This window comes from Eumetopias jubatus, unplaced genomic scaffold (assembly GCF_037043125.1).
Source record: "Eumetopias jubatus isolate StellerSeaLion01/CBP00866 unplaced genomic scaffold, mEumJub1_p1.0 scaffold_1, whole genome shotgun sequence".
Lineage (NCBI taxonomy): Eukaryota > Metazoa > Chordata > Mammalia > Carnivora > Otariidae > Eumetopias > Eumetopias jubatus.
This window is the reverse complement of record NW_028274807.1, coordinates 163,409,380-163,432,335: the sequence shown is the minus strand read 5'-3', so window position 1 is coordinate 163,432,335 and position 22,956 is coordinate 163,409,380. Positions and strand designations below refer to the sequence as shown.

Here is a 22,956-nt window from a genome sequence, read left to right as displayed (position 1 = left end):
GTCCTAGCTCCGCCACTTAACTGGCTTACAAATCATGTCACCACCCTGAACCTCAGTTTCCTCTTCTTTTAAAAAAGTAAAACCGGGTAACTACTGCCAAAGGGACATTCAGCGGATTAAATGAAGTGATGCACATAAAGTGAGACAGCCTCACAGCTGAGGTGACAGCACGGGTGCTGGAAACTGCCTTGCTTAAAATTCTGGCTCTGCTGTGACCTTGGGCCCTTTTACTTAACTGTACCTTAGTTGCCTCATCTGCTGAGCATAGACCTTCTTAAAAAGCATCTATGTGGCAGGGTGGTGTTTTGGATTAACTGAGTTAATGCATACCAAGGGCCCAAGACAGTGCTTGGCATAGAGTGAACATGCAGTAATGTCTCATGTGCTGTGGGCATAGCAGCGTATGTTCGCCTCGGCCCCCAGCAGCAAAGTATGAGACTGACAGTATCATCTTTTAATACCCAACAAAGCCCTTGTATACACACCGTCTCTGACTCCTCAGGATAGCTCAGTGATGAAGAGACCATCATACCATGTGAACAGGTGAGAAAACGGAGGCTCAGATCAGATGACAAGGTAAAGGACGAAGGCAGACCTGAGCTCATTCTCTCTTCCTGCCATGCCACGCTGCCTCTGTGGTTCTGTCATCTGTGCTGCCTAACTGCCATCAACCACCCTGAGAAACGCTATGCTGGGGAGTTCCAGAGTGGCGGGAGCTCTGGTTTATTCTGTTCCCAGTGACTGCAGTAGCTGTGGCTCAGAGACCTTCACACTACAGAGGCTCAAGAAGCTAGGTCCTTTTGCCATGCCTCAATCTCTTGCCCTTGAGACACCTTAACTGTGGTGGCTTCTTTTCCTCCATTCTACCCCACATCTGACAATCACTGTGCTAGAGTACCAGCTAATCATGTCACTCTCTTGCTCTAAAACCTTCAATAGCTCCCTATGGCTCACAGATTAAATCAATTCACATAGGAAGGACAAGTGCAAATGCAGCATACTCATTTTCAAGAACCTCCCAGCCTTATCACCACATACCCTTCCTCTAGCATGGCTGGGCCAGCCCTCTCTTACTTCTCTGGGCCACCACAGTCTTCTGTAAAGAGCACTCAGATGGGGAACTCAGAACTGCTAGTCCTGAGCAGTTCCAGAGCAGTCACAGGTGGGAGAGACACCTGAGACCCAGATGCTCAAAATTTCACATAGCCAGGGGCAGAGCCAGGATCTAAATTCCAACCTGTTTATACTCCCAGAACCATTCTGAAAAACAAATAAATACTCTGCTATGATTTTCAAATTATTTGCTGGTCTGACCCTAAATGTCCAAGTCCTATGAAATGGTCTGAAGAGTTCAAATAATTCAAACGTTTTTGGATCTTAACAGTTCTTTCCAATGGCATCTCATTAAAGTAAAATCTAAATCTTTTCCAAAGGCTCCTGCCCACTCCCCACTCCTATCACTTTCCCTGTTTTGTTCTGCACTCCAGCCATGCTGGCTTCCTGGCCTCTCCACAAACCTTATCAGGGTCCTCCAGCCTCAGGGTCATTGTCTCTGCTGTTCCATCTGCCTGGAATGCCCTTCCCCCGATGATGGTTTGATCATTATCCAGGTTTCACTCAAATATCACCTCCTCAGAGAAGCCTTCCTTGACTATCTTGTCTAAAATGTCCCTCCCATCAGTCACTTCCTATCACATTGCTCTCCCCCCCCACAAAATAATCTCACACAAAAGAATGATTTTGTTATCTATGATTATCTTGTTTACTTCTCAACCTGTTTGCTGTCTTCCTCTCCCTAGCAGAACACCACAGCTGCCAGAGCAGGGACCTTATCTGTCAGCTCCCTACTGTATCTGAAGCTCACAGAACACAGCCCAGCACATAGTAGGCACCAGCACATAGTAGGCGCCTGGGATATACAGATGACTTTTCTCTTTGGCTGCATCCTATACATGATATGTTCACCCCTCATCCACAGGCAGAGGACAGCAAGGCCCAATACCCCAAGCACCACCCAAATTCAGGCTGGAACAAAGACTTCACTCCTCCTCTGGGGCTCAGCTGGTCAAGAAGACCTGCTGCTGACATTTCACCAAAGAACTCTTGCAACAAGACTGTCTTCTATTAGTGAGAATTATTTTCACACTTCCCACAGGGGGAAACCCTGATTTTATGAAGGTAAAACCACATCATGATTAACACTTAATCAAGATTTCGTCTATATTATAGCTCTGCAAGCAAAAAAAATAGTTGGGGGCTTTAATATCATGCTAGTAAATGTTACAATAAGTGTGCTTCCGACACGATTTTCTTATTAGGGTCCTTCCCTGTAAATTTTATTGCATTTAATTAAAAATTATTGCTAAAAGAAACGGCTGCAGATGGTCTTATTTTAAGTCAGAAAATTAAAAACTGAACATTCTCATCAGTCAATTTCAACAAGAAGCACAGCCGCATGCATTAGGAATGTGATGGTTTTGAGATTATAATAATTTTTATGGCATTTCCAGGTCCTTTCAATGAAACTTAATGAAAGCTCTGCATGAGTTCATTTGTCAAAAACATAATAATAATAGGAAGGCTCCCAGCTTACAGGCAGATATAAAGATACCCATGAATACCATGGCTGGGATGTGCCAAAAATCCAGGCATGCAGCTCTCAGCACCAATGGAATTAGTCAGCGGGAGGTTTAGTTGCAGCTCTGCCGTGTACCCACCCAAGGATTTATAGCTGAGGCTGTAAATCACCTTTGTATTACAATGATGTGTATATTCGCTGCGGCAGCACCATCTACGGTTGTAAAAAATAAAAATCAGGCTTCACTCTCTCAGGGAATCACTTCAGCAAAATATTTACTGCATTCTAAGGATGGTGAATGTGTGCTAGGGGCTGGAAAGGAGGGAGAGAGGGCTCTTAACCCTAGATTTTGTGCTGGATTTAGGAATTCTTAGTCGCAGTCGCTGTCCTTGGTCTGGACTGCCTGGACTGCCTGTACAATTCTGTCTCCTAGCTTTATTACTTGGCTTGTATCCTTTAACTTTTAAGTACTGAATTCTTATTACTTCTTGCTTGTCTTTTACTGGAAACCAACTCAAATCTTTTATTTATTTGGGCCCCAACAGGCTGTAACAAATAAATAAAAGGATGAGGAAAGCAAAGGCAGCCCCAGGCTAGCTCCGGAGTCAGCCCCGGAGAAGTGGAGGCTGTGTTCACTGTGGAACCCCACTCCCTCCCTTCCTGCTGCTAAGGCTCCGCCCGGTCTTCATGTTCTCCAGAGGGGACCACCACAACGGCCTCTTGACTAGTCTCCCTGCTTCCCTCTTCTTCATCCCTCCACTTCACCGTGCCAACAGAGTGCCCGTGCCAATGCACCATCTCCATTGTGTGCCCGCCCTGCTGAAAACCGCCATGGTCCCCCCACTGCCCAGGAGCAATGCACTCATTCATCAGGCTGATATTCAAGGGACTTTTTGGCTGGATCCCAACTGTGAGGTCCATCCGAGCACTTCATGGTCCTTTCTTACCCCCAGACTCATGCACAGGCTTGTGTTCTTCCTGAACTGTTTGTCTCCACCATGAACTCCTGTTCCTCTGCCAAAACCCACTTCAAGTGTCTCCCAGATAGTCCAGGCTGCCCACGGCCCCTCCTCCAGAACACAAGGGGCTTCTAGCAAAACCTTTATCCCATGGGTTCTAATGACCTCTCACTTTAGTCTCTCTCCCCAGCGGGGCTGGAATGCCTTGAGGGTGGAAACCTCTAGTACCTGGAACAGTAGCTGATGTTTGGTAGATACTGAACAAATGTTAGCAGAGTGAGTGATGAACTCGCTGAGCTGGTGCAACATACCACTCTAAGAACTGGAAATCAGAAAAATGTGGTGTTTGAGTTTAGTCCTTAGTCTTTCAACCCAATCTCCTCCATATATTCTCCATGCCTGCCGATGATATGAGCTGTTTTCCAGAGAAAAGATATCAAAGCACCTCCTGACCAAGATTAAACCATGTTTACTGCAGCTTCACCTGCTAAAAACACAGGTCTGTGTTTCTGCACATGTCCTTGCATCTCTTTCCTACCTCCATGTGTCAAGAGCCTACTTTTCTTTCAGTCTCCATGAAGCCATCCTACCCTCCTCTGAACTCCTACCTTTTGGATCCTGAGCATTTTCTCTCTCTCTCTCTCTCTTTTGTTTTAGATTTAATTTACTTATTTCAGACACAGAGAGAGAGAGCACAAGTGAGGTGGGGGGCAGAGGGAGAAGCAGATTCCTCACTGAGCAGGGAGAGCTTGACGCAGGGCTTGATCCCAGGACCCTGGGATCATGACCTGAGCCCAAGGGAGACGCTTAACCGACTGAGCCACCCAGGCGCCCCTAGATCCTGAGCATTTTCTACCTTGCATTTCAGGCACTTGGGTAGAAGTCCTCTTGCTACCCTCCAACAATAAGTCCACTGAGGCCAGTGATGGTACCTGGTCTACCTCTCTCTGTCCATATTTCACTGGGTACAGTTCCTCAAGAATCAATCATTTCTCAAAAGGTCATCATCAGCCAAAATACTGAATTAATGCTCCCACTCCTTATCCTCATACAAACACTGTATAATATGGCCAACCCACAAACTCTTGAACATGTAATTCAAGCTGCTTTCCAACAATGAACAGCTCTATAAGAATGCTGGGCTGGGAGAAGAGAGTCCTGAAATGCTGGACCTCAGACCTTTCACAGCTCTCTCTGGAAGGCATGAGCACTCATGAGCTGCTGCTCCTGGGTGGACTGAATCATCTGAAGCTCCCCTAACAAGCAGTACAACCCAAACAGATGGCCCGCTCCAAACCCAGAGCTCTTGGTTGCTCTGAGGGCACAACGGGCCACAGGAGAGTAAGCATCCCCCACTGTGGCCCTGAGGGAAGGCAAGATGTCTGAGTAGCTCATTAGCAAGTTCTAGCAAAGCTTGTCAGCCTTCTTGATGAGCCACCAACAGAGCAGCAAATCCATCACCCAACAGAAAAGTAAGGAAAGTGTCCCTCCATTCTTCCTTGAGCCCTCCGGACCAATAAACAAAGCCAACATTTGGATGGTGGCTGTGCTACCTTGTCTTCTGCAAGGGAGACACTACAACTGTTGGATGAAGACCACCAGAAAACATGGCATTTTTTTCAACCACAGGAAACAGGAGGTAGTGGAAAGAGTACTGGATTTAGAGTCAGAAAGACTTGGATTCGAATCTGATTTGGCCACTTATTACCTGTGCAACAGATGATAGTTTATAGCACTTGAAACTAATGTGCCTAACTAATCGTGAATTATAAGTGAAATAACAACTGTAGTCAGAGTCACAGAGCCAGGCATATCTACGGGATGATAAAAACTTTGGTTCTGCTGTCCTTGGTGTAAGAGGCTGCTAATGACTCCAAATCACTATCACTCAGGCTGCTGTCTGCGGCCCTGACCCCAACCCAGGAGCAAGTTAGAGGTAATGCTGATACCACACCCCACAGCTGAAGCTTTTAAGTTTATGGTCCCAGTTTTATTGATGTGGTGTCCTGAACATGAAGTCAAACTCATGCAGAAGAACCATCATATGAGAGAGAAAAGGAGAGACAGAGAGAGACATCCCCACAGTCAAAGGGACCAGATTCTCAACCCATTACCCCTGGAATCATTCAAATCCTGGATCCACCAACAAGTGACCTTACCATATCACTGAGTAATAGCTAATATTTACTGATCATTTCACTATGCGCAATATTAACTCCTTCTGTCTTAACAACGTTATGAGGCAGGAACTACTGTGATTGCCTATGACAGACAAACCAAGATGCAGATCTTGTCCCAGGTCACACAGATAGTAAGGGTTGGAGTGCAGACTCAAACCCCAGGCAGCTTGGCTAAAGCCCACATGCTTGGCCCCTGTGCTCTCACAGGCTCTCCCTGGGCTCCACTGCCCTCATCTGCATACATAAAGAGCTACCATAAATGCATCAAGAACAACATGGGCACTGAGCATAACAGCTGGGAGAACAGAGAGAGAAAGAAACAGATGAGAAAAAGCCAGTGTGGCAATATGTAAATGGTAAATCTAGATGGTGGACAAATGAACGTTCACTGTAAAATCTCTTTCAATTTTTCTATAAGTTTGAATATTTTCATAATGAAATGGGGAAAAGCAGCTTCAGGGATCTGTGTTGGTGTATAATGCTAAGTGATTAAAGCAGACTCATCATTGTGCAAAAAATAAATACACAATTACGGGGATTTAAATGAGACACTTAGGACAAGTCAGTTTATGTAGTGTTCTGCATCAAATGGGTATTTATTAAGTGTATACAAAGCACCTAGCATTGCATTGCTGAAGACAGGTGCTTAATAAATGATAATTCTTTGATCATTGTGAAGCTCAAAACCACCAATTTGCATGGAATCATAAAACTCCTGGTCATCAACACACATTTATTAAGCTCCTAGCACATAATCAACATATACTGAGGGGCCATGGGATACTCAGAAGTAAAGATTAGAGTAAGTAAAGAGTAGAGTAAGTAAAGAACTAGAGTTCTAACTGAGGACATTAAACAGTCTATTTGAAAAGTAAATGTTAGACTAGATCTCTGATCCATTTTTTCTTTTTCACAAAGGGTCAAATCGGGGGGGGAAAAAAGAATGGTCTGGGGATACGCTTTAAACTAAAAGATGATGAAACTTTCTGTATACCATGGGGAAAATGTACATAAGTAACAATGTATACAATTTTATTTCACAAGACAGAAAATTGTTAGTAAGATTACTGCAGCTCCTAAAATGTTATTATCTGGGTATATAAATCTCAAAGGCAGTAACCACATAGAAGAAACTTTACAATCATCCATTAGACCCTGAGCTGCTACTCTGATTCAGAGGTCTCTAAGGGCTCTCTGAATTCTATTTTATACTCTACGTGTTTCTTGAAGGGAGGTACTTTTAAGTGGAAAAAGGGCTTGGATTTAAATAACAGTGAATCACACCGGAGAGAGAGTTATTCCCTTTTCAGTCCTTTTGAATCCTTCTGATTATGCCAACAAGAAAGTCTCTGTGTGGTGCCAGGACGTCTTTAACACCTCTCCCTGTTTAACAAAGGGGCCAGGCTTCCAGCGCCAGTCTTGGCAAGTAATAACCTCAAGCTAGAATTTACCCGTTATTTTCCTTTCCTTTGTATCATATTCGTATAACTGCCTTCTATTTATGGCAACCAATAGTGTTTTTCCATTTCCCAACACTGACACAAAATTTCCTTTCTAAATATTTTTGAAGTAAAAAAGAGAGACTGATTGAAAGAAAAACAATAAGTAAGTGATAGTATAGGCAGTAGAACAGAAATGATAAAAGTGGTACAGGAGAGGCAAATGGTTGAGAAATACAGATCTGCTCCAATCTTACCATTTTACAGATGAGCAAACTGTGGCCTAGCCTTTTCCAAGATCCCGCAGCAGGTCAGTGACTGAGTGGGCTTTGAACCCACATCTCCTGATACACCGTCCTGCACCCTCTCAGGGCTGTTGATGTTTATTCCCTGATCCCCACACTGAAGCAAGGTGCGGGACAGGACAAGGAGCGGAAGGAGGAGGAACGGCCCTCTTGCCCCATCCTGTGCCGCTCAGCCCGAAGCAACCCTGGGCACCCCTAGGCACATGTCTCAGATCAGCAGCACCCCAGCCGCTAGGTTCTCAAAGCCCCTGTTCAGGTGGGGAAGCCACTAGGACCCCACCCCCACAGCAGTCCCTCATGCCTCTCAACTTGATGTGTCTGAAACCTCCCTTGCCCAGACCTGTTTCAGCCCAAGGCGAGGATTTCTCCCCCTCCCTTTGCTTCCATCTGTTTCATGCCGGAAAACGGAAGAAAGCTTTGCTCACTGATTGATGTTCAGGAGGATGTGGTTCCTGCATGGGAGATTTATCTGGTCAGTCTGGCCTTCTGTGAAGGAACATCAGAGTAGAGCAACAGTGCTCTGAGTCTGACAGTCCAAGATACTCAACCATGGCCCCAGGCTGTAGCATCAAACGTGAGAAAATGCAGGGAAAGCACCCAGCACAACGCCCGGCATACAGGAAGCAGTCAAGGTATGGTAGCATTGACATTTTCTTGGGTATTTTCCCCTTATTATCAGGTTAATTTGGATGAAGGGACCTTTTTGGGGTTTTGGGCAAAGTACAGATCAAGGCAACAGGGACTCGGCAAATGGCCAAGCAACCCGTGCACTGTACAACCCCGGGGCAGGGGGTGGAGGTAGGGGGGTTGAATGTGAATGTGGCCCTGAAGCGGTACAGTGCACAGCCTGCACAATCAGATCTGGCACCCCTCAGTGTAATTCACTAAGGATGCCTGAACCAGATGTCAGGAAATCTTGAGCCCTGGCACTGATTTCTCCACTAAATTGCTGAGCCACCTTAGGTAAATCCCTTTCCCTCTCTGTGCCTCAGTTTACTCCTCTGTAAGAGGACCAAATGTCTGAAGTTCCCTTCCAGCTATAAAATTCAGTGATTCTACAGAAGCCAACTTCGATTGCTGAAGGGCTGTCATACAAAAGAGGAAATGAGCTCCCTTGCCTGGCTTGAGAGGGGGAGAGCCAGCATGAGTGGGGTAGGGATATTAGGAGACAGCTTTTGCCTCAGTCAGAAAGGAAAATTTAATCAGGATACCTAGCAACAGATGAGGCAGCTCTGGGAGATGGTGAGTTCCCTGTGGCTTGAGGAATTCAAGTACAGACTGGGTTAGAGAAAGGCCTGTTAGAGTGGAAGGCTTGATCATCTGCCCTTTGAGATCCTTTCTAGGTGATTCTGGTTTCAGAGCTTGGTTCTATTTTCATTAACGCTAGGAGGCACTCAGCTAGGTCTGGATCCTGTCAAACCCTGCTGGTAACTATTAATGCAATGAACTGGTCGGCTGTGTAGCTCTCACCCTTGTAGAGTTTGCACACGTCCACACTCTCCAAATTAAACTCAGTCCCTCCAACAGTGTTAGTGTTTACCCTTGCCCCAGCAAACAAACCCTTTCATTCTGGAAAGAACTAATTAACGGCCTTACCCAGACTTGGGGGAGGGAGAAGATGGAGCCAGGGTGGGAAACCATGTAAAAAACTCAGGAGAATAAACCACATAAACACTTCTAGCATCTACACTCCAGCGACAGCTCATGCTAATTGCAAATCATCTTATCTATTCATTACTGCAGGTGCCCTGGGAACTCCCAGCAGTAGCAGCTGTGTGGGACTGGGTGAAGTCACTGCACACAAGGGGTCAGAATCAGGATATCCTTTAAAATCACTGCCATTTTCACTTGTATTAATTCCAATCAGGTGCTCCCAAAGAGAGTAAATGGTTGAGGCTGAATTGCATTGCCTTTAAGCTGCATCCACAAGGTACAAGGAACAGCAAGATTTGGCAGTTATCCACTTGGGATGATCAATAAGGGTATTCAGTCAGTCTTGGGAAGGTGGGGTCAGAAAATCCCCACTGTTGTCAATAATTTCAGTGTTTCATTCTTATTTCCAAGGTGAATGAGTCAAAAAAAAAAAAATCATCCTGGATGTACCTCTTAAAGGCTTCTATTCAGAAATTTAGCTCACGGCACCCTTCGCTCTTTAAACAATTTAAATAGATTATCTTTTCTAGTTCCCTTGAATAGAGTGTATATTTACATAGTAAAAGGGTATCAATCTCAATTTAGGGTATTTTCCTGATGGTGAATTTAGTTTGGCAGGATACCAGGACCTTCTCTCTTGGTGACTTTCCTGGAGGGGGACTAGCAAACCCGTCCTCCTAAATGAGAAATGTCTCTCAAATAATGGAAATACAAATGCTCACATTTACACTGTATTTGGTGTTTTAAACAATACTTTCACACAGATGATCATCTCTGATCTCTTCAAACACTCTGCCGTGAGGCAGCAGAAATCCCATTTCATAGATGTAGTAACTGGGCTCAGAGAGTAAAGCCACACACCCCAAGTCACACAGTTAGAAATAAACAGAGCCTGAGGCTAAAAAGCAAGTCCATTCTGTCCCCTACACCTAAGCTTACCTCTCAGACGGGGTCACTCTTGCCCAACAACAAAGAAAATATAATTTCACAGTACCTTTCTGCTTCTTGGTCTGTGCTCTGTTGTTTGCTTTCAAAGGCGTTGAAGCTGCTCATGTCCACGTAGCCGTCATTTTCATTTGCCGTGGACAGGGCTCTGCTCTGATCTTCAAACAGTTTTGTAAATGTCCCAGCCCTCGCGGGCCTCCGGGGTGGAATCTGAATATTTTCATAGTCTGAGTTCATGGCTGGGATGTTCTCATAGTCTGAAGTGTCGGCGTTGGGGAATGAGATGGACCTCGGCTTGGTCAGGGGCAAGGGCAGAAAGGGGGGCCGGGAGCGGTCTTCGAAGGACTCCACTCTGGACACCGTCCTGCTGAAGGGGACACCTTTCCTCTTGCCATCCCTGTAGAAGATGAGAGAGGAAGGGGAATCGGAAGCCCGGAGCTTGCCAGTCCTAGCCTTAAGCTGTGGGGAGTTGCTGAGGCTCCTGCGGTCAATTTCCAGAAGCCTGGCAGGCCCATGGTAGCTGGATTCTGAGGACGACCTGGAAGAAGACACGTTGACATCCACGTGCACTTTGTTCTCCGACTTCTTTTTAAAAGTCAGCGCCAGGAACCTCTTGAAGGATGACTTCTTCTTCTTGGTGTACTTGTCTGGGGGCTCACTCTCGATCAGCAAGGAGGGAGAGCTCTTTGTGATGGGCTTTTTGGTGATGCAGGCCAGGTCGAAAGGGGGCGGGATGTCGACCACAGAAGAGGGTGTTGAGGTGCCGCTGGACGGAAGGTGGTTCCTCTGGGAGAAACTCCCAGAGGAGCCAATCATACAGGGCAGAGAAAGGTTGTCATCTTTCCTTTTGATCCTATGGTCATCCAAGCCCGATGCCTCCGACTCCCGGTACAAGGAGACTGGAATCTCTCGGCCTTCCACAGAGAATGATCGGGGGTATAGAGTGAAGGCTCTGGGCTTTGCTGGCAAGGCCCTGCTGGCTTCCAGCGGTTTCCCCTCCAACGAAAGAACCGTCTTTCTCGCCTCCTTGGTGGCACCTCTAATGCCAATGGCTGATGAGCCAGCTTCTGGTCCGGTTTCTTCTGGGACAGTTTCTGGGACATAGCCAGCCAACTTCCCGGAGTGGGGCCTGGCCCTAGTGATGATGTTCTTCCTGTCGATGGAGACCAGGCCACCCTCAGCATCAGAGTTCATTTCTTCATTCGTGCCATAACCACTCAGCATGTCAGATGCAGCCTGTGTCTCAGGCTTCTCTCCTTCCCCAGGGTCAGCCCCTTGCTCCAGGTCAACACCCATCTCATAGGGGTTGGTGAGCCCATCGTCTATGGCATCCTCATCCTCTGGCATGACCACCACGTCAGGGACAGAGGGGCCCTCCCTAGGGCCACATGAAGTTCCAACAACGGGATCCTGCTCAGCACGTTCTCCAGACTGTGGTTCCTGCTGTGACTCTAAATCTTTTGCTGACTTGGAAAAAGAGTAGCTCTCGCTACAGAAAGAGGTGCTCTCAGTCGGAAAGAACTCGTAGGGACTTCCTGAGAGTGAAGTCACAAATTCATCCATGCCATCATTCTCGAAAGGAATGATTTGGCAGCTCTCCTCGGCAGGTTCTTCCTGTACCAGGTCTTCACCTTCTCGAGGGTCCTCTCGCACCTCCTCGGTGACTGCTGCCATTTCTTCTGGGTCCGTTTTCTCATTTTGGTCAGGTGGTTCATCCTGGTCAACGTGGTCACCACTGGCTGTGGCATCTTCACCCCCCTCCTCTGGGACTTCAGGGCTGTCTGTGGCCATCTCTGCCTCCTGAACACCCAATGCCAAGCCCTCATTCTCTGTGGGTTCCTTGCTGTCATCTTCAGCATCCCCCTCAGGGGGCCTGTCAGAATCCACATGTTCATCTGGAGTCCCTGGTTCTGTGTTGGTGAAGCCCTCCTCACCACCCTTTCCTGCCTCCCTGGGTGTCCCAGGCTCATCACTGGGAGTTGCTGGACCCTCTAAATCAACGTGACTTAGAATGATATCAGTCGGAAGGACTGCTTCTCCATCCCAAGGGCCCCTGTCCTCCAGGTTGTACACGTTGTGTTCTTCCACTAGCTTCTCTTCCTCCTCACTTGTAAATGTCTGCTCCTCTGCCCCCGGGTCACGGGCACCGTCCTCCACCCCCACCTTCTCAGGGGTGGGGGCTATGCCTCCAACAACCTCTTCACCCAGCACCACTTCAGCTGGGGCTGCCAAGTCCTCAGCAGCTCCCATCCCCTCCAGGTCGCTCTCCTCGCCTCCCTCCTGGCACTCCTCTGCCCCAGCGGCATCTGGAGGCACCATTACTGCATTCTCCGCAGAGTTGCTACCCCTGGGTTCATCCTCTTTTGGCGGAGCCTTGGGGACCACGATGTACTCCTCATCAGCCTCAGACTCAGAGCACTCCAAGTTGGACCGGTGCTCTCCGTAAAGCCCCCTGTCAACGCAGAGCACTTTCCCGTTGCTGCATTTGTTCAAGCTGTTGATCATGTACACGCTGGCTCTCCACTCACTGGGGGTCGCCAGCCTGGGCTTAGGGGCAATGGGGGGTTTTGGCCCCCTAGACATGGAGTTGGGACTGTGAAGACTATCAGGCCGGGGTGATGAAGGGAATTTGGGTGCTGTCACAGGTGTGAGGGGACTGGCAGTCTTTGGCTTGGGAGCAACTGGTGGTTTTGGTGAATCTAAAGGATGAAAATAGAGAAAACAAGGACACAAAAAGTATAGTTACCCTTATTTCCATTCAGAGTCTACCACTTAGCATTTTCAAGAAAACATTGAAGATAGGTTCCCAACCTATGTGAGCCCAATCTACTAGGTTCTGTCTTCGGTTTATGTCCTCCACCACCATCTTTAAAATCCCTTCACCTCTACTGATAATTCATTCTGTAAACAAAGTGAATAGATCTTCCTTTTGTACACAGTCCAGCTAACAAAACTCAACTCAATGACATACTCCTCAAACAAAGGTGTGCGGATCATTGTAATCATTGATCCAACAACCATGCATTAAATGCTTTCTAGGTGCCAGGTAGCCATGAGACAATGTTGAACTTGACAGTCACCATCCCTGCCACCCTCATGGAGCTTACATTCATTCTACAGTTAGTTCATTGGATACCTACTATCTATATGCATAGCACCGTAGACAGGAAGGTCTTCTAGGGTCAAAGAGAAGGATACCTCTCTTGAGCACTTGCAGTTGAGTCAGGGAGGCAAGACTAACAGAACAATTGGAGGACAGAGCCACAGACCCTTGGAATGTTATGATTAAATAGCCATTATCTCACTCCTTCAGGGACAATACACCAAAGGTCTGTGACAATGATGCATGACTCTTCTAAGGGTTACCTCTGAATTCTACATGCTTTAAGACTGGTGCCTAGCTAACTGCCCTGCATCCAAATTTCAGGGTATCTGGATTTCATGGGAGAAACCGTATGGTATTTTCTGACATGGATATTTGCAAAAAGTCTCCTGCCTTATGGATGTGCAGGATCTATCTGACATGTCAGAATAAAGGATGTGATACAAATGCACGTGCAACAGGAGTCAGAGAAGCAAGAGTTACCATGACTAGGAAGACCTCCTGGAGAAGGTGAAATTTCAGCTGTATTTTGCAGAATGGGAGGGATCTGGACAAGTGCAAGGGTCAAGGGAGTAGCTGCCCACTTCCAAGTTCATCTGCCCTGCAACAAGCATGCCTCCATGCCCCAAGCCCCTGGCCACACTGTGGACAGAGTGAGGAATGAAGCTTTCCAGGAAGGCATCTCCATCCTGACATCTCCACTTCAAATGCACTTCTTGGCTTCCCACTGCTCATAGATGACAACATACAAGTCTCCCCTTGAGCCAGCCCCTCCTCCCAGTGCCATCCCCACTAAGGCCTGGGTTTGACACAGAGCAGCTTCAAAATGCCAGCCTGGCTCATGACAGAAGGGAGATGGAGCAAAAGTCCTAGAAGTCCGTCAGCAAACTTCACCTCCCTATGCATTGGACTCCCAGGTAAACCCTTGCAGCACCTAATCCCAGTCATCTGTAGCTCAAGGCTCTCTGGCAGAGACAGAGTGTGAGCCATGTTTATACCACATATGTAATTTTAAATTTTCTCATAGTCACATTAAAAAAGTAAAAAAGAAACAGGTGAAATTAATTTTAACAATACTTCTTTTTTAATTCAATATATCCAAAATACCATCATTTTGGATATCATCATGTAATCAATGAATCATGTCTGGATCAACATGTCATCAATATACAAAATTTATTAAGGAAATATTTGACATACTTTTTTCGTACTAAGTTCTTGAAATCTAATGTGTATTTTACACTTTTCAGCACACCACAATTCAGATTAGCCACATTTCAGCTACTCAGTGGCTACATGTGGGTGGTGGCTACGGTGCTGGCCAGCACAGTGCTAACTGGTTTTAACCCATCTCCGTGGGACTGTTCCATTGGCACCTCAATTTCAATAAATCTGAAGCCAAAGTAAGTATCTCCCCTAAACTGGCAGAACTATGTAAAAATTAGCTGAGGATGCCCCAAAGGAAATTAAAAAGGCCTGGAATAGCAAGAATATAGGTGCCCATATACTCTGTTCCTGAAAGGGCCCGATTTTAGAGCCTTTTTAGTTACACTTTGCAAATAAATCTAATGAACTTAGTGGTCTGGTTTTCCAGTGTACAGCTAATTAGGAGGGGTAGGGATTGGCAGTTGGAACAGGAATACCGCCAAGTGTAAAATGTGGTAGCGGCCAGTAAGAAAGGGAGAGAAGAGACACAGCTGTCAAGACTCTAAAGCACCCAACCCCCTAACCCACACCTATATTCATCCACAAAAACCCACCCAACTATGTGGAGTTTAAACAGCTAACCATTAGCTAGTCTGTCATTGCAGAGTAACAGAGTGAGCCTTTGGAGCCTGGCTGATCTGGGTTCAAATCCTGACTTTGCCACTTATAAGCAATGAAACCGAGCCTCAGTTTCTTCATCTGTAAAATGGGCACACTGGGAACACCTACTCTCAAGAGGTTATGAAGATTAAAAGATAGATATTAAAAGTGCCCAGCAGTAGGTCTTCAAGTAGAAGTACTCAATAATGAGAAGCTATTATTATTCTAATAATGTCAGTCTTTGCCTATCCCACATCTTCCCCTGGTATAAGTCTTGCTTTACACTGATATATAATATTAGGTTCAAGCTCCCAACATCAGGTGTCAGGCACTGGCATGAAATTATTCTTTGAGGGTGGGGACTCTCATTTCTCATCCTTAGCAGGTGGTATTTCACAGGAGTGCCATGAGACCTGAGAAAGGGACAGATGGGCCATGAAAAACGACCATCGCCTTGGCTGCATCAGCCCCACCCCCACTCCATCCTTCATCCAATCAAGCTATTGATCTGTGGGCGCTCTCTCCTCAAGAAAGGTTACAGTGGGCGTCTGAGGCGTGATCCTGCAAGAAAATGCCTTCCCCACAGGATCCCCTAGGAATGACAAGTATCTAGTGTCCATGTCCTGCTTCCAGCTCTGAGATTCAGGGTGTTTCACCTGCATCCTCTCTGAGATCAAAGGATGCCAGAATCAGAAAGGCTTTGTCTGACCCCTCAGGAAAAGATGAGGAAACTGAGGCACATAGAGGCGAGGCATACAGTTTTCAGCAAGCCTGGAGCAAGGCCCACGTAGAATGTGGGTTTCTTGCTTCCTGGTCTAGTCACTTGAACCTCTGCCTTCGCCCTTTTGCCCTTGAGCTTTCTTCTACAGTGGAGACTCAGGGCTCCCAGTTTCTAGTGAGGCAGAAAAGGGTAAAATTCAAGGAAACTGAGACCAGAGAGACCAGAGACAGCTAGCCAGGTGTGAAATTTACATAAGGCTGAGTCCAGGGTTCAGAAGTACTAACCGACCCTAAGGTGAATGACTGGCTTTCATTTACTCCCATCTAATTCCCATTAATCCGATTCCTTCAAACAGACATTTATTGAGCACCTACTATGTGCAGGGCACTCACCTAGAATCTTTGGACAAATCAATGAACAAAAACAAATACGTTGGCCCTGGCGAACCTTATATTCTGGTAGAGGAAGATAAGCAATAAAAAGAAGCATATTATTGTACATTAGATGATCATAAAGTCTATGGAAAAAGATTAGGAGTTCGGTTTTTTTGTTTGTTTTTTTCAATTTTAAATTGGGATAGGCCTCACTGAGAGGACATTAGAGCAAAGACTAGAAAGATGTGAGGGAAGCCAGGACTCAGGTGGTGTGTTCAGGGAGGGCCAGAGTGGCTAGAAGGGAGGGATGAGCGAGCAACAGGGAGAAGCAGGAAATGAGGTCAGAGGTCACAGGGAGAGTGTAGATCATACAGGGCCCCCCAAACAGAAGAAGGACACGCATACTCTGGTGAATGTGCTGAAATAGGTAGAAGTGGTGTGGATGGATGCAGGGACACCCATGAGGAGGCTCTTGCAATAATCCAGGCAAGAGATGAGACAATGGAGGCTTGGACCAGGTTGGCAGTAGTGGAAGTGGTAAAGAAGAGTCAGATTCCAAATATGAAGGCAGAGCTGGCAGGATTTGCTGACATTTTGAACATGGGGTGTAAAAGGAGCGAAGTCAAGGACAACACCAAGGTTTTGAGTCAGAGGAACTGGGAAAGAGAATTCAGTTGGTACTGGGGAGGGAAAGCCAGAATTTCAGTTTGCACGTGTTAAACCTGAGATCTGTACCACACGCCCAGGTGGAGACAGATATCAAGTGGGCTCCCAGATATACCAGTCTGGGTTCAGAGGAGAGGTCTGGCTGGAGGCAACCATCACAGAGATAGAATTTAAGGCCTGCGCCTGGTGAGATCACCAAGTGAATGAGTGTGAACAAAGAAAAGAGCAGGGCCCAGGAGGGAGCCCCAGTGGCCCTGAGGTTATGAGAAGGAGTCAGGGAAAGACACACTGGGGAGGAATGGAAGAAAATGAAGGTTGTGTGAGAGCTTCAGCTCTGCTCCCTCCCTCCTCCCTCACAAAAAGGAGCCCCACAGAGCCCCTATCCTCAGTACAAGTTTATTTGGGTCCCAGACCAATTCTGCCTAGAGAAGACCCATGGGAAGAGATAGCATTGGGGGGCATGTGGAAGGACGAGGAGGATTTTCCTGATCAAAAAAGAGGCTGGGTATGCCATATAGAGGGAATAGAATGTGTAGAGGCCCAAAGGCACTTTGGGAGTATGGTAAAGAGTTCAGTATGGCGGGGATGGGGGATTACAGGATAAATCTGGGCTGGGGCTTCCTCCTCCGGGTTAAGCTCAACTTTCTGACTATCCAGAACCCAGCATGGGTGGAGCTGGTGGACCCTCTGCTATCTCATGAGTTCCTCTGGCTGTGGTGTGAACCTTCCTTCCCCCAGTATCACAGAGCCCGGGGCAGGGGTGGGGGGGGGGCTCATACCTCTCTGCCCAGGACCTCTTGGCAATTTGCTATGCGTTAGGATAACTCAAGTACAGAATACCCTTTGAGCCAAGATGCCAAGAGTTAACTGACAGTGGGGGAACCACAATGACAGGAGGAAGAGATTTTTAACAGCTTCTGGTGATAGAAATCATTCCCAGCCAGGCCCCATTACTAGTTTATATTTTCTCTATTTCAATTAAGTATCTGTCACTCACACCCACACATGCTGCTGTTTCCTTGTCAGTTATGTAGAGGTTAAATGAGAAGGGGCATTGGGAGGAGCACTGGACTAGGAGTCAGGAGCTCTGATCACTCCTGGCTCTGCCATTAATTGGACGTGTGACCTTGGGCAAGTCCCTTCCCCTCACTGAGCCTCAGTTTCCCCATCTGTAGAGCAGGGGTGCTGCACCAACCAGTCAGTAAGTGCCTTCTGCTCCAGCCGACTATAGCATATTTAAACTCATGGCTCTTCTCGTGTCCCCTGATATCCCCTTGTTCAGTACCTGAGTCTGTTTAAACTGCAGTTCACTATATTCCCCCTGGAACTCTCATAGCCATATGTTCCAAGAGTAATTATCTTCCAATTTCACCTTCCAATTGCATCTTAATTTAACTTTCATTCCTGGGTGCCTGCTGGAATGTCCAAGCCAAGCCTGATGATTTCTAATTAGGCTGTTGTTAAGCTAGTCCAGTGATCCACGACAGGGCACATACCGGGAAGACTGCAGGGACAAAGCGGGAAAAGCATGGGGCCCCAGGCTCAGACAGACTTGGGCTCCAATCCCAGCCCTGGCACACATCATCTGTGTCATCCTGAGCATGACACTTTGCCTCTCTGACCCTGTTTCTTTCTTGGTAAAATGAAATAAATACCTCCTTTTTCTCTAAGGATGTTGAGAAGTTCAAAGGAAATAACAGACATAAGACACCTAACAGTCAGTTGGCTATAATTTCTTGGGCACTTACTATGTGTTTAGCACTGGATAAAAAAGCAGGCTCTCAAGCTGGACAGTGTGTGTTTCAATCCCATCTTGGCTCAGTGACCGTAAGATCCCTGCAACTCAGTTTTCCCATAGGGATAGCAAGAGTACTTACCTCATAAGTTTACTGTGAAAACTGAATTGATTGAAGTAAAACACTTAAAAGCAGCACCTAGTTCACAGTAAGTGACCAATAAATATTAGCCAGTATTCACTGGTAGCTTATGACAGACACTATTCCAGACACCTTATAAGGTTTATTTAATCATGAGAACTCAATGACAAAGATCATACTATCCCCATTTTTCAGATGAAGAAACTGAGGCACAGAAGTGAAGTAACCTCCTCGAGGTCACATAACTAAGTACATAGTGGTTCTGAAATTCAGTCCCATGGAGTCTGTGAACCACTATGTTACATGATCAGGAAATTCAGAGCATAGCACGCAGAGATCATTATGTGAGCTTCCCATCATTGCCAGCACACTGAAAAAGTAACCAGGTTTGTGCTGGAGGCAAGTTACAGGAAGGCTAAACCCAAGAGTAGCAACTGCTAAGATTTCCTGGGACCAAACCTGCCTCTCAGTTTATTCCGGCTCATTCCATCCCCCCAGATTCTCAGAAAAGGGAGGGCTTGCCCAAGCCTCAAGCAGGGAAACGTGGGAAAACTGGAACCGCTCTCACCATTGTTTTAAGTGAGTTTTATTAGGAGTGTAGAAAAAGCTAGCCCGGCTCTGTTCAGGCTGTGCCAGAAACAGGCAGGAGGCGACCTCTTCCTCCAAGGAATGGCTGGCTGGGCACTGGGACCCTGCTCCAGCCTCTCCCAAAGTGCCACCCCTGCTGTGACCCACACTCCCTCACCGTCCAGGCATCCACATGCCCAGCAACAACAGGGCCTGGACACAGGAAGGCTGCTTCCACACTCCCAAGTCCCCGAGTGTCGCCTTTGTCAAATCAGTCCAGCCAAATATCTCCCGTCTGCATTTCACTCCTAAGACAATGACTTTTTTCATTAAAAAGACTTAAAAAAGAAAAAAACCCACAACACACACACACACACACACACACACACACACACACACAAGGCAGCAGGATATGGTTCTAAGACAGCCAAAATGGTGGCTTCCTGTTTCTTTAGGGATGTGTGTTTTGGAGTATGGCTTCGGACAAGGGTGTTGGTCCAGGAGGGGGCTGCCTTCTGCTCAATTTTAAAAGAAAAAGAAAAAAAGAGTGACTATCGCTCCTTGGCAGGGAAATTAAGTTAGCTGAGCCCCTTGCTTTGCAAACTCGCCTCTTCGAGGGAACTTTCTGCCCTTGCGGTGGATGGTGTCAGGAATCCTGAGAACGATTCCAGGCATCGCCCATCTGAGTCTCAGTTACTAAATCTGTTAAATGGCACTCCTCTGAAGGGACTGCTAGTATTCGCTATCAAACGCATTCTGGATTTCCCGGAATCCCCTGAACTGGCAGAGTCAGATTCATGAGGCAGAGACTCGAGGGATGGGAGGGAACGTCTGGAGTGCGGCTCAGCCTCGGCGAGGAGTGTCCCCCTTGGCGTTTCGTCCCCTGGGGGAGGCACAAAGAGGGCCCCCGGCCAGGGCCCTGCGAGGGAGGGGTGCGCTGTGGGGGGGGGGGATAATTTAGGGCTTTTTTTTTTTTTAAAGATTTTATTTATTTGACAGAGAGACACTGCGAGAGAGGGAACACAAGCAGGCGGCAGTGGGAGAGAGAGAAGCAGACTCCCCGCCGAGCAGGGAGCCCGGATGCGGGGCTCCATCCCAGGACCCCGGGATCATGACCCTAGCCGAAGGCAGACGCTTAACGACTGAGCCACCCAGGCGCCCCAATTTAGGGCTTTCTAGTCTCCTCCAGGGAGTGAGCTCCAAAGTCTCGGGGTCTAGGAGAGAGGAGGGAGCAGGAATCGTCTTAAGAGTGCGCCGCCGGGTACGGAGGGGCCAGTAATAGACCCCGGGGTGGGGAAGAGTTCCGGAAGGACCCCGGGGCCCAGGAAGGCCCTCTGAGGGGCCAACGAGGGCCTGGCGGGAACCCCGAAGAGCCGGAGTGAGGATTCAGGGGCGCGACCAAGTTGCCTTCGCGAAAGGAGCGTTTCTCTGTTGCCGAGCGGTGCCCCACACTGGGGTCGCGGTGGGAGCGGCGGAGGGCGTACGCGGCCAGGGTGCGGCCTCGCGGAGACTGAGGGGGCGTCCCCCAGGCGGGGCGTCTCGGACAAGGGGCCCCCCGATGAGTCTCAACCTCCTCGGCCGGGGGGCTCCGGACCCGCCCATATCTCGGCCGCAGCCGAGCAGAGTGGGAAGGTCGGGGCATTTTTCGGCGGCTCGCTCCAGGGGCCCCGTGGGCTCCAACTTGGAGCGCCTGGCGCCGTCCCCTCGCGCGCGTCCCGCGGCGCCAGAGGTCGAGCGGAGCCTCCTACCTGCTCTGTTCATTTTCCAGCACGCCCAGCCCGGGGCCGCCCGTCGGTCAGTCAGTCGGTCCGTCCCAGCGCGAGTCCGCGCGCCGCCTTACTCCATGGCCGCCCCGCGGGGCCAGCACTCCCTGGCGCCCGCCCCGCCCCCCCGGCGCGCGCCGGACTCCGCGCGGCGCGCAGGGCAACTGGGGGCGCGGGGCGCGAGCCTCCGGGCTGGGCTGGGCGGGGCGGGGAGGGGGCGCGAGCGCGGGGCGCTCGGGGCGGCGGCCGGGGCAGCGCGCTGCGTCGCCTTCGCTCGCGATTCCGCGCGCAGCGAGGGGCGAGTGGGGACGCGGGCCGCGAGTCTCCGGGGACGGGGTCGCGCTGGCCGGGGGCGGGAGAGGGGATGGGGCGCGAGTGCACCGCGCGTGGGGCGGCGGCCGGGGCAGCGCGCAGCGTCGCGTCCGCTCCGAGTCCCCGCTCCGTACCGGGCGCGCAGCGCTCAGGGCGCCGCGCCTCTGCCGCCGCTGCGCCTCCGCCCCCTCCTAGACGTTTCCTCCCGCTCTGAGGAAGGCTTTTTTTTTTTTTTTTTTTTTCCTTTCTGCTCTGTCAGGGATCGCAGGAGATGAGGGGCGAGGCGTCCCCGCGCACATTTAAAGGGGCCGTGGTGATTCGGGAGCCGCGCGAGGTTTAAGGGACCAGGATCAATTGAGGGGAAGGAGGGAGCCGGCGAGTGGGCTTTTGGAGACCTCCTAGCGCCTCGTCCAAGGGACCGTCCATCTCTTTCTTTTCAACCTCGGGCATGCATTCGGTCCTGGATCAAGCGCTGTGCAGAGAGCAGAATAAGAACGCTCCCAGTTCTTACCCTCATGGAGCTTAGATGGGAAGTCAGTGGAGACACAGTCAAATAAGCAATATCATTTCAGAGAGAGTGATAAATGCCTTCAGAGAGATAAGCCAGGGTAATGGGGCAGAGCACTGATTCTCAAAGTGTGCAGATCAGCATTGGAATTGCTAGAAATGCAAATTCTCAGGACACCCCTCCCCCCACCAGACTTACTGAATCAGAAATCCTGTGTCTAACAAAACCTTCAGGTCTTTCTGATGTAAGCTGAAGTTTGAGAACCACTTGTATAGAGAATGGGTGATCAAGGAAGGCCTCCCTGAGGAGGTGACGTTGAAAGGAAGACCTGGTTGATGAGGCTTTCTTTGTTCACTCAGCGCACACTGGCCAGCATCTCCCTGGGACCAGGCCTGGTGCTAGATGATATGGATGATCTGACCAAGCCTTGGCCCTGGTCCTGGTCTGATTTGCCATGCAAACATAGGCAGAGTGCTGGGATTGGGACAGGAGTGCAGGAGAGCTTGTGGGAACTCAGAGGTGCTCCACCTCCCCAGAGTGAAGAGGGTTCAAGCAAAGGAAAGGCCTTTCAAGTGGAGGAGATAAACTGAGCAAAGACTTAGAGGTGTGAAAAGGCATAGCTTGTTGGAGCAGCCCTAAGGGTTGGCTTGGCAGGGAAATAGCTGGTGGAAGCGTCCCAATAGGAGCAACAAAAAGACTGGGATGAGAGGTGCTTTTTTTTTTTTTTTTTAAGTAATCTCTTTGCCCACTGTGGGGCTCGAACTCAAAACCCGAAGATCAAGAGTCCCGTGCTCCACCGATTGAGCCAGCCAGGTACCCCAGAGGTGCTTTGAATACCATACTAAGGGCTTCCTTCCATCAGACGTTGAAAGCTGAGGGCAAGGACTATATCTTCCACATATAACTACATTTATGGAGTGCCTAATGTGTGCCTGGCACAGCTCTGTATATGCATATTTACTCATTTAAGCTTCATTACAACCCTTGTGAAGCTGGTATCAAAATTCTTCCCATTTTAGGGGCACCTGGGTGGCTCAGTTGGTTAAGCATCTGACTCTTGACTTCAGCTCAGGTCATGATCTCATGGTTCATGAGACTGAGCCCATGAGATTGAGCCCTGTGTCAGGCTCCGCACTCAGCAGGGAGTCTGCTTGAGATTCTCTCCCTCTGCCCCTACCCCCACTCACATGTGCTTGCACA

The 22,956-nt window shown here is 48.6% G+C and overlaps 1 protein-coding gene across 1 annotated transcript in view; it reads right to left on the bottom strand.

The window, feature by feature from the left end:
* Positions 1 to 20,934, bottom strand: part of FGD5 (FYVE, RhoGEF and PH domain containing 5) — a 118,680-nt gene extending 97,746 nt beyond the window's left edge. The window contains exons 1-2 of the mRNA XM_028101778.2: positions 20,922 to 20,934; positions 10,109 to 12,758 (exon numbers count right to left, since the gene is read on the bottom strand). Coding sequence (XP_027957579.2) covers positions 10,109 to 12,758; positions 20,922 to 20,934 — 2,663 coding nt within the window. The remainder of the gene's footprint in view (positions 1 to 10,108; positions 12,759 to 20,921) is intronic.
* Between the last annotated feature and the right edge of the window lie 2,022 nt (positions 20,935 to 22,956).